The sequence below is a fragment of the Lepisosteus platostomus genome, chromosome 3 (genome assembly GCF_059453375.1).
Source record: "Lepisosteus platostomus isolate fLepPlt1 chromosome 3, fLepPlt1.hap1, whole genome shotgun sequence".
Lineage (NCBI taxonomy): Eukaryota > Metazoa > Chordata > Actinopteri > Semionotiformes > Lepisosteidae > Lepisosteus > Lepisosteus platostomus.
This window is the reverse complement of record NC_142613.1, coordinates 12,539,599-12,555,297: the sequence shown is the minus strand read 5'-3', so window position 1 is coordinate 12,555,297 and position 15,699 is coordinate 12,539,599. Positions and strand designations below refer to the sequence as shown.

Sequence of the window (15,699 nt, the reverse complement as noted above, 5' to 3'; positions counted from 1 at the left end):
AACTAGGGTGAAGGACATGCTTCTCCTCCTGTTGGAGCTGAATGTCTGGTTCAGAGCTGCGTTGCCATTGATCTGTTAAGAGATCAGTAGCTTTGAAGGTGGGTCAACCATTAAAGGAATCTTAATTGATCACAGACCTGGGACTGGTGGTGGAAGTGAGCAGAGCTGGTGCTTTATTGACAGAAATCGAGCTGCATTCAGTCATTTATTGTTACATCAAGAATGCCTTTAACAAAATATCCAGGCAGGTTGCTTAAGTTTGTTCTGGAATCTATTATGTTTAATCTTTTAAGAAGTGGTTGGGTGACTTCCTTGCACCATTTGGCAGTCGTCCTAGACTCAGCTGACCAAACGCACATATTAAAATTGAGGGTTGATGATTTTCAGGGGTTTTGTAGTTTCAAGGTGTTCGGTGAAACCAGGATTGAACAGCGGATAGATCGTTTCCTGAAAATGGTTGGAAAACGCGTAGAGCAGGGTCATGCCTTCAGCGTTATAAAAAACAAGCTTCCCCTCGTCGTAGTCTAGGTACACCCCAACCTTGCACAGCCGAGTTTTCACACACAGCTGAACGACCGTTTGGTTACACGCCTCATAGCTCCCGCTGTTCCACCGCAGGGTCCACACTTTCCGGGGAAGGACCGTCTTATACAACCCCTTTCTGTCCACAGACGCTCCGATGACCCCCAGCTCCCACTGCGTCTTCCCATCCACCCACACCTCCCAGTAGTGCCTCCCAGAGTCGAAGCCCTGGGACCCCAGGACGTCCAGATAGTGTTCACAGCGCGCCGGGTGTGCAGGGACGTCTGTCTTGACGCCAGCACTCCTCACGCTGGTGTTCCCGTCTGACAAAAGCAGGCAGGGATGGGCAGTGTCAGGATCCAACGTCACAGGATGCAATCCTGGGGAAACACCAGGTCGAAGACGGATAGGAAGACCAAAACTGAGGTCAGCATATTCAGTGATATTTAATGTAGGGCTGCAACGAGGTCAAATTCTAATTTTGCACTTCTGCCGCCACACATCTTTACCAGCTTCCCTCCCTCCACCCCAACTTCACCTTTGCAGCTGCCTCTCTGGTTCATTCCTGCTAAGTCGGTATGTTTTGACAGCGCTGATCTCCGACCTGCACTGCTATTTCCTCAGCCAGGCTAGTTACCTCTAAAGCATTAAGTATACCCTCCCTTTATATTCATCTCCTTGTTTAGTTCATTAGAATTTCACATTCATCATTTTAAGAGATGACATTATAACCCCAAAACCACTGAATGCAAATATGGCCTGCTGGGACTTGAAAACATTTATGAACTTTGAATCTTTGTTTCAAAGCAGAGGAAGGGCAGACTTTGAAGACTTTCTGTGAGCAATGACAAGAGACTACAGATTCGAGGTGGGCACTGGTCAGAGCTCATTTTTCAAAGAATCAGATGTGAGTAGTGGCCTACAAATAAGGGAATATATGGGCCTACAATATATTTTTACACAATAATACAAATTCAGGCCACGAATGGTTAAACAGTGGTGGTGTACTATACCTGGAGAAATCAGTTCTTTCACCCTCATCCACACTTTGTACTGGAGTGGACCCACATGCTCCTCTGCCAATAGACCGAGTGACGAATTTAAAGGCTTCTTGAAAGTCCAGTCATTTCTAGAGACACAAAAAGACACTGACAAAGGTCAGCCTGAATACACCAAAATAAATAAGGCAAACCAGAATGCATTGGAAACATACTGTATGAAGTAACACCTGGATCAGGTGAAAGTATGACTTTCTGAAGATCTGTGGACAGCAGGTGATGTAATATTGAGCAACCATGTCAACAAGCAAGACAGTAACATCTGCAAAATGTAGATAGATCAAACAACTGCACTAAAAGTTTTCACTGGTATAACAGAGGTTCCCAAAACACAACCTCTCACCTGTTCAGGAGGGCTTTAACTTCCTGCAAAGAAACAAATGAAATAAAGTCACTTTTAATTGTACAGTACTCAGTGTTTTAAATGTTTAAATTCATCTTTAATTTAAACACAGTCTTACTGAAATAACTTCAAATCATGCTACAGCCAGGAACAGACATTATTTGTTGTTTGAACAAACTCTCAGTGAGGAGCAAACAGCCGAGTCTGTTTAAATAAGAATGATAAGCATGTGACCAGTACAAGTTAAAATTGACTACAACATAGAAGCAATCACCTACAAAAACTGCGTTTTTTTTTAAAAAATTAAAATGTCAGAGACATTGCCAACAGAGGCTTTTCATTATTTTAGATACGGATTAATCTGTTTAACATCACAATGACAGGAGAATGTTGTGGAAACATTATCTGGAGTCAGGACATTAATGATGAGCCTATAAATAAAATCTAAAATCGAACATCCCTAACAGCAGAACAGGTGTTCTAAGCACTGTGTGTGCCACAATGTAGCAGGGCTGGAACCTCCAACATCACAGTGTTCCATATACGAAAACAACATCCTTCCATCCAGTTCCTAACTGCTACATCCAATTGAGGGATGAGGGATGGGGAGCCAGAGCCTATTCCGCCATGCAATGGGCACAAGGTGGGGTACACCATGGACAGGACACCAGTCCATCACGGGGCACACACACAAACACACACACTCCCATTAGGGCTACATTTCCCTGAAGCCAATTACCATTCCAGTGTGTCTTTGGACTGTGGGAGGAAACCAACGTGCTCATGGGGAGAACATACAAACTCCACACAGACAGCACCCCAAATCTACAACTGAACACAGGACACCAGCGGTTTTGGGCAACGAGCAAACCACTACACCACCCTGCCACCCCTGAAAAAAACACCCCTGAAACACCAGAGTCAACTAGAACACTTCGACACTGTAAGAAAGTCACTCTTCCTTGTAGTTTAAAATTCATTTTTGATGTGAAAACTGATTGTCCCCTAAAGTGGTGCTAATAATATTAAAATTGGGGCTTATTTAATACTAGTAATATTTTGCACTGTGCATCACCAAGCTGGTGTATGTGTTGTGTGTGATTAAGAAGATGGGTGACACTGTAGTCTACAGGGGTGCACGGAAGAAGCACTGCCGGAATCCCCTCTGGACGATCCTGCCCACAGCACCGGCTGACCTTGACCGCGGCAGGGCTGTCACAGAGAGCGCGTTTCCCCTGCACGTCCCTGGCCGCTTCCTCTAACCGCATCACTTCCTGCTGCGCCTGGACCCGGCTCCTCTCCAGCTCGCTCCGTTTGAGCTCCTCATCCTCCCGAAGACGAGCCCTGAGGGCCTCCTCTTCCTGGTCCAAAAGCCGCCGGATCTGAGCGAACTCCGCGTCCATCTTCTCCCGAATCAGCCGCCGGTCCTCCTGGAAAAAGACCCCGGTCCATTCTCAAGGACCCCAGTCATCCCAGTCACAAACTGCTTTCTCTCCTACCGTCTGGTAAACGGTACCGAACCATTCGGTCCAAGTCCAACAGACTACGGACCAGCTTCCACCTCCAGGCATTAAGACTGCTAAACAGCCAACCTGCAGCTCCTTCAGCAAATCACCCATAAAGACTACATGGACACACAGTTTTCATTGTATTCAGCATACTGCACTACTGGGACATAATATATTGCTTACACCCTGGACACATAGCAGCTCTATTTATATTGAGTTTTCTCAGTTTATTTAATTTAATTTCTATCGCATTATTATCTATTATTATGTAACCTTATTTCGTAACCTAATTTTGTGGTTTTTAATCCCCTCCACCCCCTAGCGAGCTCGTAGAAAAGACATTTCATTGCCAGCAACTGCTGCTGCATACTGTATTGTTGTGCATTTGATAAACTTTGATTGATTGCTTGATTGAAAGAAGGAATACCCTCCTACTCCATCCTGCTTTAGCAAAACTCCACATTCTTCAGAGTTCAGTTTATTTGTCAAAGCAGAAGTGCAATAGTGCAATGAACTGCTTACTTACATGTATGCCCTGATACAAAGACATGAAGGAAACAGCAACTTAAACACAGGCCAACAGCAGCAACTACAGGAAAGTTAAATAACACTCAAATGAAATTCAGCACAAGCAGTGTGCAAAAATGCATCAGTACATAAAACAAAGATGCAAAATTGCAAAAATGCATCAGAGAGTCAATGGTAGAGGTAGAATTTAATCATCTGAAAGCTTGTGGGAACAAGCCCACTTTCTCACAATGTTCACAACAACCCTTTGACTTCCTGAAGGAATTCCCTCAACCAGAGAATAAGATGCCTAGAGACAATAAGCACGGTGCTGCTGGTGCTGTAGTCCAGCTGTTTGAACAGCTCGGCAGACTAGCCCCCTGTATGTTTGTGAACACACATCAGACTCAAACGGGAAGAGGCAAGGAATGAGACTGGGGGGAGAAAAGGAGCTCTTGTAGAGAGAAACCCAGGAACTGGAAGAGAAGTGTAAAAACTCGCAGTTACCTGAAGGGAGGCTATCCTCTGCTCTGTGTCACACTGGCACTGAACAGCCTCCTTCAGTTCTGTCTGGATCAGCTGCCAGAGAGCCTGGGCCTTTTCCTGCAGAGGCAGTGGGATGAAATTCAGGACCAACTGCTTTTTGTGCCAAAGGTTAATTACATTAAGTAAATACATACAGTATGGTGATTATATTTACATTCTGTATTCTAGTTTGACACAGGACTGAGTGGTATGCTACGAATGGGTAGAAATAGCTACAGTATGATCAATAATCCTCATGTATCCAATATCCACTTTTAGGCTATGATCGCAGACTAGGCATGCGCAATGCCTTACTGTAGTAAATCTGGGCCAGTTGAGCACAGCAGGTAGAAGTAATAAAATAATAATCATTGGTGCACTGTGGTTTATTAAAACATTTTAAACCCTTGATTTATCTCTCTGCTCAGGCCTTTGAAGAACTTCATTAAGGCCCCCCATGAGTGCTACCTCTGACCCCGTCAAACCATTACACCGCCTAAGCCGGCGATTGGCATGCAAACGCAATCGCCGCGCTTCACACAAAAACCGGCCAAAAACCGGCTGGTGAGTAGCTTGAAGAAGTCATTCATTAGGACAGAAATGGCTAAAACAGTGTCCAAGTACATATTTGAATTAGTCCAAGTTTGGGCGTGTGCTGGGGAGGGGGGTCAACAGCTCTAGGGTGCCTTACCGTGTACTGCCGCAGGGCACCGTCCAGCGCGGTCTTGGCGTGAGACCGGTGGCGCTGGGAACAGGCGCAGACGAAACAGATCGCCTCTCCATCCTCCTGGCAGAAGAGCTCCAGCCTCTCATCGTGCAGCGCGCAGTAGCTCTCCCTCTTTCTCTTCGCCGCCGCGTCTCTCTTCGCCGCCAGCTCTCTCACTCTTCCGACGATACTGCCCAGCAGCGGGGCATCCTGGGCAACTTTATGCGCCGCGGTCCTCCCGCAGAGCGGGCACCGAGCGCTCTCCTCGGGTCCCTCCCAGCGGCTACGGATACACTCCCTGCAGAAGTGGTGTCCGCATTCCAGCAGGACCGGGGCCTTGAGCAGGTCAGAACAGACCGGACAGCTCAGATCCCTGCGGAGTTTCTCCATCTGGTCTTCCGAACAATCCATCCCGCCCAGCTGGGTCGGCGTTGATCTCAGAGCCGCCGCAGCGAAAGCGCAAAAAAAAAATGATTTAAGTTTCGGTTCTTGGTGTATTGGGAGTGTCTACAAATCATCCTCTGCGCCTCCCTCTGAAGTTTTCAGCGTATCTGAGATGCCAACCGTGTCTCTAATAATTGCGCGGGTTTGCTATTGCGTCTACACAGCATTCAGATGAATGTTTTGCTGATTTTTCTGCTATTTTACTTTTCTTAAGGTTTCCTTCTTTGACCTCGGGGGCTTGTTTCTGCTGAGCGCTAAAATGCTTGAAAATGACGCGGGAGAAGATTTTATGTCAGGAACAGTATTTCTACAGTATGCATCTCGCCCGATACAATGTTCCTAAGGTTTAAATCTGACAAGTGGTTTTGTTCTTTGTCCCCCTCCTGCATTTGGCTAACTGTCGTGAGAAACATGCTTTTAAAATGTTGCTTAACCACTGTCAAGGCTTTGACTGCTGCATAAGGATCTCATTAGTGAGAGAGGTGACTGGGCACAGGTGAATTGATGATTTAACTCACCGCTGATGAAAATCAAAAAGGATTCCCCCAACACAGCTCTGTGAGACCTCAGTGTTTCCACTGAGCTGAGTTAGGTTAGTGTCCACAGGAAGAGGGTCAGACGTTTGGCACAAGTGTCATCATGCTAGGACTATATAAAAAGACCACAATGAGGTCACACTGTGCCCTATTGTAGGCCAGGAAGCTACACAGTGCCTTTGGGTATCATATTCTTCTTGTACTTATCAGCAAGGACGAACCTCAACACACATTCAGCTCTGTGCTCAGAAGCAACCAGAAGTCTGAATACTAACAAATAACTAATAACTGAAGTGCTGGTTTTCTGTGGTTCTGTTTCTGCTTGAGCTCCTCTGAAACTGATACATGTGCTGGCTCTTCAGATAGAGCTGGTCCCTTTTATTTCACTGGCAACTATGGTCTTCAGTACAGATCAATATTGGCACTGGTGCAGAACATCCAGAATATGGAGCTATCAGCCATAGTAATGGCCATCTGTGCAGCTCAGACCTTCCTGTCAGTCCAGAGTAGTGATGGGTTTCTTCTGGTGTCTCATTAGTTAAGCATTTCATTTATGGTCTCAAAGGCACACGCTACAAGCCTTGCATTAAGTCCCATTCCTCCATTATATAATATTATTATTGTCAAAATACTTTTTACAAACAGTGACAGTTCTTTCTGATTTCATTGTTGCAAACTGATGGATGGGACTGTTGAAGCTTTCAAGAGAAATTGTTGCTTAGGAAGTCCGAGTTCCTCCAGCAGGTGTTCTGCTCTGCTGCCAGTAGGGGGCAGCAGTGACTGTTGACTTCTAGTAACAGTGAAGCAAGACCACCCGAGTGTGTGTGCTGAGGAATCTCTGAAGGCCAGTACAGTGTGTTACACTCGTGATTTGGTTCACAACAGATCTCTAGTGCCCTGCTACTGAAACATGCTTACTCTTTCCTTGGGATTGATTGCTTTGTCCTTGGGCCCACAACACTGGGAGACTGGTTAAGACAAGGCAGGCTCTGAAACTCCATTTCTCCTGAAATGATTTTGAAAGCAATTCAATTTAGAAAGCATAGCAATACGTTGAAGGCAAGCAGGTCAAACAATGATGACTAAACAGCAGATCCAGTGAATGCTTGGAGGATCTGAGGACAGAAAGGGTCTGTGCGAGTCCGGAACCGTGGTGGAACTGAAAGCACAATCAACAGTAACTCTGAATCACGGAAAACTTTCACAAGCAAAAATGAATTGAACTGAGTTTATGAAAAAGGATTTTCATACAGAGGAAGTGCATTAAGGTTGTAACTATTGTATTGAAGTGAATTATTATTATAAAAAAGTGGCATGTCATTAATTAAGAAGTGACACCAATAAAGGTGTAAGAGCATGCAGGAAGGTGATATGTTTTCTTTTTAGTGCAAATTTAAAACCTAAAGGCCTTGCAGGTTTATGAGACCAGATGACAGCCCAGCTGTGTGAAATGCAGCCGACACATATAATTACAGCGGACGAGGCAGAGGTTAATTCTGCACTGAGATGTAAAAAGAAAAACATACTGGCCTTTGAATATGGAGCTTTCCTCAAATGTACCTAACACCCTGACCTCCACTATAATTACAATACAGTGAACTGTTTCACGGTCATACCAAACCAGTATAAGAGCCAGAATATCATAGTTCTGCAGCAGGAGATCATTAGATTTCTCCAATGAGAAAATACATCAGCAGGTGGGACACAGCATGCAGTTAGTTTAGGTAGGACAGGGCATTGAAGAAGGAGTTATCTTTTAATGGTTGCTACCTTTATGTAATATAAATCTTTTGTATTTCAACATGTTACGCTGCTTTGAGGAAAGCCACCTGCTTCTCTGAAGTCTGGCTTTTTGAGGACCAACTCTCAAGATTCATTCACTGATTCAGGAAAATGTACTTCCTTTTCCTAAACATCCTGACCTTACAAGACGACATCTTCACCACTACAACTTCACACGTTGTTAAGGGATGTTTTAGACCCTGAATCTAGTGAAGAATCCAGACAGCCCTGGGATTGGAAGAGCATGTGTTAAATGGTTAAATGGATTCAACTACAGGTAAGGAAGTGATAGCGATAGTAGTGATTGTTGAGCTGAGCTGGGCTAGAGTGTAATTTGACAAGCTGCCCAGTGGGTGTCCCTCTTTGCCGAACACTGCAGCCTGATTGAAATTATTGGATACTTTTTAAAACTTCCGGAAGTCTCAACCACTTAATTTAACTTCCCAGTAACTCCCTTCTCCCCACTGTTAGCTCTATATTGATATAATAGATAACATCCAGCTTTAGCCAACCAGGTAGAATATATACTGCACTCTATTTACAAATCCTTTTTCTTATTTGTTTTTTGGCTGATGCCTGTGTCAATATAGACGTACAGAAGTGGGTAGAAGCAGACAATACTGCATACAAGGAATACAATTTGGAGCACCACATATGCCGTCCATACAAGTCTCTTTTCTATGCACCACAATGACTTTAAATTGCCAGATGTATTTTAGGAATTCAAATCCACATCAGATCTTTCCTGTGCTTGGCTGTATAGTAGTGATGCACGGGTCGGCTTTTTTTTTACCCGCACCTGCTCAAAAATCTTTTTCTTTTTAACCTGAGCATCACTACTGTACAGTATTAATATTAGAATCATAACAAAGATCAGAATTTCTTTTTTTCTTGTTTGCTTGGGCAGCTAACCCAAGGTGGAATCCCATTCAGATACAGTATTTCTTGAAAGACTCCATTAACACATTGTGGGTTGCCATTCAAGTACTGAATTTCATGTGATAGTGTCGGTAGAGTTAAGGAGGCTGCCTGAGCACCGGCAGAGCGCGTGTTGTCTTCCCTGCGGTGTGCCGGTGTGTAGTCGTCTGCAGAGATTTTGGTTCTTTGGTACAGGAGAGAAATCTTTCTCCAAGTGGAGAAATTAGTTTGTGTCACCAGTGAGGGGAACACATTCGGTTCTGCCGTGAACGCCGTCTGAGGGCGCATGGGGATCTTAAATTGTAGCGCTGATTGGCGTCAGGTGTGGAAGCTGCACATTCCCACGCGCCGCTGAGTAGGAAGTGCAGTGGGATGTGTGTTCCACTGTCACATACTGTAAGCAACAAATGTTCAAACCTTTAAAAAAAAAGACTTGCAGATGCTCCATCTAAGCAACTTATTAGTTAGTAAGTGATTAGGGTTGGCTGGAATGAACCTCCACAGGTGTGTGGGGCTCCAGGACCAGCATTTGGAACCACCAGCTAGGCTCCTAACAACCTCATTGGGCTCATTACTGGCTCAACTGGACCCGTTTAGCAGCTCTTCAGTCTCTGTGGCTTTAGAGAGAGCTGGAAACACTTGCAGACACACCAGCCCTCCAGAACCAGGACTGGACACCCTTGAGGAGAGACAGCAGGGGGTCATCAGGACCAGCACACCAGGACTGGACACCCCTGAATAGAGACAGTCGGGGGTCAACTGGGCCAGTTCACCAGCTTCTCCCAGCTCCTCAGATGTTGTGGCAGGGGGAAGGTGGCCTGATAAAAGCTGGGGCCTCACCGGCTGGATTCAAAGCCCATAGCTGTGATGAAGACGTTGACGAGTACAGTGAAGAACACCAGCACTGTGGAGGCGTCGTTCATGAGGTTCAGCTTCGGCTGTTTCCTCACATCGTTGAGGTCATACCTTACTGGAGATGGACAGAAAGGGCAAAGGTCAGAGGCCAATGACACTGCAAAAGCAAATTTTTACAAAGACAATGAGACCACACTGGGTTTATGAGCTGCAGATACTTATACAAGCTGACACCTCTTGCACTGTACAGTCTCAATCATGTATCCTAATGAGTTCCCTTGAGTATATATTTCACATGTAGAACTAGAACAACAAATCATTTAACCAGGGATTTCACTTACAGTATTTACCCTATCTCAGACTGTCAGCATTCAAACTATTAAGCATTAGACCAATACCTTTAATGTTCTAAAGATACAAGTTCCAGATGTTTTATGGGGCATGTGCAACTTTTAATACCTAAGAGTGACATTGGGTGACTGGACATTTCATAATCCCAAATGCCTGGGGTGTGGGCTGTATTTAAACACAGCAGGGTTGTAACCCTGAAAAAAAATTAAACCTCGTACCCTGCGCATTGTCTGTATTTTCTCCCAGAGACGTGATAACTCGATAATCGGTTCCAACGGAAGTTGGATGTGACCATGGTCAGTTTTGTTGTTGCGTGCTGGAGAGATGGTGGCTGACAAGTCTACACTTCCAGTCATACACGAGGAGACCCTTCCTGTTATCCTCACCTAGGAAAATGAGCAGGAGGCCGACGGTGATCTGCAGAAGCATTGACAAGGAGATGAGGACAACCAGAGGGTAGTAGTATTGGTAATCTGGCCCCTCCTGGAGCACAGTCTTGAGCTGAGATGAGTTGGCCATCAGCAGAGCTATATCCAGCATGCTTTGCGCTGCACTCTTCTTTGTAGCATAATGGTTCATATTGATTGGTTTTCTGAGACCTTCTGTCTGGTTGTTGTCCTGTCCACAGGAGGGGAACAAAGGGTTTAACAGGCAACCCAGTAGTATACAAACTTCAATATATGTTTCTACCTCCATTGAACTGAAGATTTCCATCCCATTACAATCCAAAACGTTTTGACGTGAATTTTCAATATGTGTAATGTGAAGGCTGCCCCAACTCTGCAAGCATCACTCCTCTTTTCTGTGTGCTGGGCAATATCATCGACCATTTTGTAGTTTTCAAAATCAATCATGTTTAGTGATTCAGGGCACTTCTCTTGATTTCTGAGTAGCACTAGAAACCACCTTGGTGCAAGGTTAAGGCGATACTGACTCAAAAAAAGAATTATACAAGTGAAGGCAAATTGTAACCCGGTATTGCACAATACTTTTAGTTCAGTCTTTCCAGGGTGGAAACTATAAAAAAAATGCAGATATTATTTCCTTATTCTAACATGTGCTTCCTTCTTTTAAAAGTGGAATGTATTTAGAACTTTTCAGAAATAAAATTGCAACACAAAGTTTCTGACTGGGCTTTAGTAATCCTAATTCTCCAAAAACACTCTTCTGCTCTAAAAACACGTGATCTACCGATGATGACTGACATTGCCGTTTCCTGTGAAGAAAGCAGATTTGTTTGTTTCGCTTGGAAGAAATGTGTTCCAATCTCGTGAGAGAGAGCCCCAACAAAAAGCAGTGTTTTTGCAATCTGCCCATTTCTGTTTTTGCTGTGGAGGTGCCCTATCAGTTCTGCGTGACTTTCACTCGTGGCTTCTGTCCTTGGCATAATGTCGAAACAATCTGGGAGAGCTTCACTGATAAGCGTGGCTACAATGCCTGGATTAAAAAAGAACACAAGTACAAGTATTGCCTTCTTGCTGGTTTACTTCTGGACAGACCTTGTTTTAAAATCCAGGGCTCCGTGGAGTGATTCAGGCTCCTGTTGGGTTCACACTAGAAGAGGGGTCTCTAACCCCCCTTAAATCACCGTTCTTCACGGGCCTGGAACAGTTACACTGCAGCCCCCAGAGATCAGACTTCTCCTAATTAAGCACAGTACGTAATGGTGGCCTATTGAACTAACCAGACTGGGGGCTGTATCAGGTTTCAACACCTCTGCACTACATTGTGCTGCTTCTGTTACAATGTGCCAGATACAAGGCAACCTGGCGAGTGAAGCTGTAGAGTACATTCGCTATTATTCATGCGAGGAGTGGTCAGCTCTGGTCCTGGAGAGCCACAGCCCAGCAGGTTGGACAGGTCACCTGTTTCTTAAGATTACAAATACCTATAAATTATTAATCAATTAAGTAAATAGTGCATTCAATTGATAAGAGCAGAGGAGTAAGAGAACACTGATCCTTAAGGGTGCTTTGGTCCACAGGGAAGTAATGACAAATCATGATTTTTGAAATACTTAAAATTGACAATCATCTTAAGTACATTTATATGAAATTTAGTTAATTTATGGCCACCTGAATACGGCGATCCCGTCTGTGCCTTTATTGTTTGCTTTTTTTACTTTTCAGTGTGAAATCGATATCTCCTTGATCCTGGGCTGCTGACTTGCTGCCACTTAATGATTTATCTACGGATTTTGACACCCCAGATCTGTACTGTACATTGAACTTGCACAGTTTATAATGCAGGGAACCCCAGTTCTGGTCCTGAAGTGACAAGGTGACAGGGTGGGAACCCCTGGTCTCCCCCTGGACTCCTGGAGATCCCACAATGGAAGTCCTTCAAAGGCGCATTCCAACCTCATTGTAACGCGCAATATTGTGTTCGCTGGGAATGACGTGGCGGTGCGCCAGGCAGTGAATGGGAGGTGTGGTACTGTACCATTATAATCCCTGTTTGCTCAGAAAAGTAAACAATTATAGGCATGTGAAACGAACTATCTGAAAGAAAAGAGATTTATTTTAAGGAGTCGGTTAAAACATCGCATCAGCCTTTAACATGATTTTGCTAGTGTATGGTTACATATTTAAATTTGCGTGCAGCAAAGTACTTAAAATGGGAACGTCAGGATTTGGCCTGGTAATTCATTTTATGCACATCACTGGTGTTATGTCGATACCTCTCCTATCGTTATTTTAACATCTCGGAGTTTTAGTGAAAGTGCTCCTCGCACATACAGTACTTCACTCCAGGGTAGAACGAAGCACATCTGAATTGTTTTCTGGAAACGGGAACCTCGAAACCAAAAGAAATCTTCTCAAATACGCAAAACGTGATGAATATCGAAAAAGTTTTCGTCTTACGTGGTTAAACAACTTCCCATCCGGTTCCACCTTGTGAAAAATAGTAATTTCATGAATAAAGTAATAAATGAAAGCTTTTGCCCAATTATAGTGAAGAACTGTAACGAATACAAAACTTAAAATAGATGCTTGAGAACAAAACACAACGTTATTATAGAATCACAGAGGGTGTATATAAAGCCCAGTGCTCACAGGGGATCGTTAAAGCCAAAAATCTTTACATTTATTCATGGTGTCTGAGGTGTTGCACTCGTACTTGCCATAAACTAAACTGGTTAAGAAACAATAATTTTCGCGACATAACTTTTATGTCCATCACACGTTTTACGTGAGCCCAATGCATCCTAAAACAATGGAAACTCCATGTTATTAAATACTTCCTTTAAACGTGCACGCGTCAATCAGTCCTCTACTTAAACCCTCATCTGTCCCCCGGTCATTGCTCACAATTGAGATTCTCTCTCGGAGCTTACCTACTAACTACGACTTTGCCTTACTACAACTTCTCCCCCGGACCACGACCCCGCTTTTCCGACTACCGCTTTAGCCACTCGATTTTGTACCTTCGCCCGTTTTATGCTTTCTCGGATCCTGACCCCAGCCTGTCTCTTCGTTTACGCCTCTGCCTACCGACGCAACTTCTACGCCTTCCCGGACTCCGACCCCTGCCAGTCCCTCGACTACGCCTACGCCTGTACTACGCCTTCCCGGACTCGGACCCCTGCCTGTTTACTCCGACTACGCCTGCGTCTCGTGCCAACCCTACCAAGGGCACCGCAGTGGATCCCTATCCTCAGCAGTCAGCCCCTGCGTGACAGGTTCTGAGTGTCTTGGTTACATCCGTTTGTGTGTATAGATGAAAAAGCTATTGAAGAGCACCCCCACACCCCCCACCCATCTCGGTGGAAGTTGCCATGTTCAAAAAATCCTAAAAAGATAATTAAAGTTGCACACAACAAAGCATGACTGTGAATGGTCAGGAGGCCTGCCTAGTGAGCACATCACTTGATTACAGTAAAAAAATCATTAAAAAATAAAGAAATGTTCCACAACTCAAAGCGAGGTTGTATAAGGTTAGGTGAAATGTCTGGTGTAAAACACCTGGTTGCAGCACTGTGGCTGTTGTGCTACAAAATAAAGAAAGGGGCCACAGCCACAGCGAGGTTGTATAAGGTTCGGGGGGCTGTCTGGTGTGTAAAACACTTGGTTTCAGCAGTGTGGCTGTTGTATTTGAAATGCTATTGAGCCATGAAGACGACCCACCTATCCCAGTGTATTACCTGTAGTGTTATCTTCAAAAAATCATAAAAAAATAAAGGTTCCACAACCCAAAACAAAGCTGGGAAAAGTCAGAGGACCTGCTTAGTGTGCAAAACACTTACTTGCAGCATTGTGGGTGCTGTGGTTTAAATGCTATTGGTTTGTGAACAGAATACCCCTAAAGGAGCAGATAGACCGCGTGTGTACGAATTATGAAATAAAGAAATTTTCATGTCATAGCTTAACTACAAAAATGAATGAATTATGTGTGTACTGTATATACTGTATTTTAAATTAGTTTTGCCTACTTCATCCTCATTAAACATCACATATTTCAGCTATTCTTTTACATTACAGAGAACGAAACGTCCAATGGAAATATCCAACAGAAAACTCTGTTACTCCAACATCTATTGCAGTTTGAGAATGACACATTAAATAATTTAACTTCACTTACAGTCATTTCAGCTCCTCCGAGTTCCCTGAGTGGTATGTCTTCTCCGTTTACTGGGATTCGTTCATTCTTCTCCATACCTTAGCGTGAAAACGACACTAATTTACACAGTTTGCCACCGGGGATACTGATTTTGCTACGACACCGGCTCCGTTAACATTGACGCAAAGTCTTTCACTAAAACAAACCAGCCTTCCCCCTGCAGTGCTGCCGGTGAGGCCCCAGTACTTCCATTAACAAACCACCCCTACAACTTTCAACGCCCACTGGTGTAAAGGGGGTTGCTCCTACACATGAAGGTTGGTCTTGGTGTCGGTGACTTCACTTCCTGGTTTTCTCGGTGTAATGTCAGGGAATAGGAGACAATAGACGCCGGGGTCGAGTTTCGTGTCTCCCTGGCGTTTACTGTCCAATTTAATGAAATATTCACCGTAGTGTAGGCGCCACAAAGCGGAGCTGTCTCGCAGTAACCGATTAACAATTTACGAAGATTTATATGACTTAATAATGTGTTTAAAGTTGCCCTAAAAGTAATAGCAAACGTGGGGAATTAAGAACAATTCATAAAGCTGAAAGTTGGAAGAAAAAATACAGACTGTTCTCAAAGGAAGCCCCAAATAATGCTATGATCCAGTTTCTAGATTAACAGCCACGGAAGTTCCACTTTTTGAAGTTATTTTTGCAGGAGAAATGCATGTTTTTAAGCAGGATTCACGTGTCAACAACAGAGTTATCATCCACACACTGCACAGAAGCAGTGTGTTAAACTCGGGTTCTGTCCAAATGTGATTCTGTAGTTATGGAATCAAGTCTGGGGCACACTATGGTGCAGTGATCAGTATTGCTGCCTGGCAGAACTGGGGCCCTGGGATCAGTTCTGGATTTGGGTGCTGTTCTGCACGGAGTTTGTATGTTCTCATGCGTTTCTTCTGGGTGCTCTGGTTTTCCTTCCACAGCCTAAAGACAAGCTGGTAGTCTTATCGACTTCTGTAAAAACTGGCCCTGCTGTGAAGGAAATGGATTGATGGATAAATCAAGTCTGGAGATCAAATGGGGATTATCCATT

General features: G+C 44.3%; 2 protein-coding genes across 2 annotated transcripts; both read right to left on the bottom strand.

Moving 5' to 3' along the window:
• Positions 1-150: 150 nt before the first annotated feature.
• Positions 151-7,245, bottom strand: LOC148674415 (zinc-binding protein A33-like). Its single transcript, XM_088627089.1, has 6 exons — positions 5,155-7,245; positions 4,446-4,541; positions 3,120-3,353; positions 1,924-1,946; positions 1,536-1,651; positions 151-902 (listed from the first exon to the last, which is right to left on the bottom strand). The coding sequence occupies exons 1-6, from the start codon at positions 5,578-5,580 to the stop codon at positions 361-363; spliced, it is 1,437 nt and encodes a 478-aa protein (XP_088483215.1). The 5' UTR covers positions 5,581-7,245; the 3' UTR covers positions 151-360.
• Positions 7,246-8,728: 1,483 nt separating this feature from the next.
• LOC148674414 (ninjurin-2) lies at positions 8,729-14,936 on the bottom strand. The gene is made up of 3 exons (XM_088627140.1): positions 14,637-14,936; positions 10,442-10,673; positions 8,729-9,819 (listed from the first exon to the last, which is right to left on the bottom strand). The coding sequence occupies exons 1-3, from the start codon at positions 14,709-14,711 to the stop codon at positions 9,686-9,688; spliced, it is 441 nt and encodes a 146-aa protein (XP_088483266.1). The 5' UTR covers positions 14,712-14,936; the 3' UTR covers positions 8,729-9,685.
• Between the last annotated feature and the right edge of the window lie 763 nt (positions 14,937-15,699).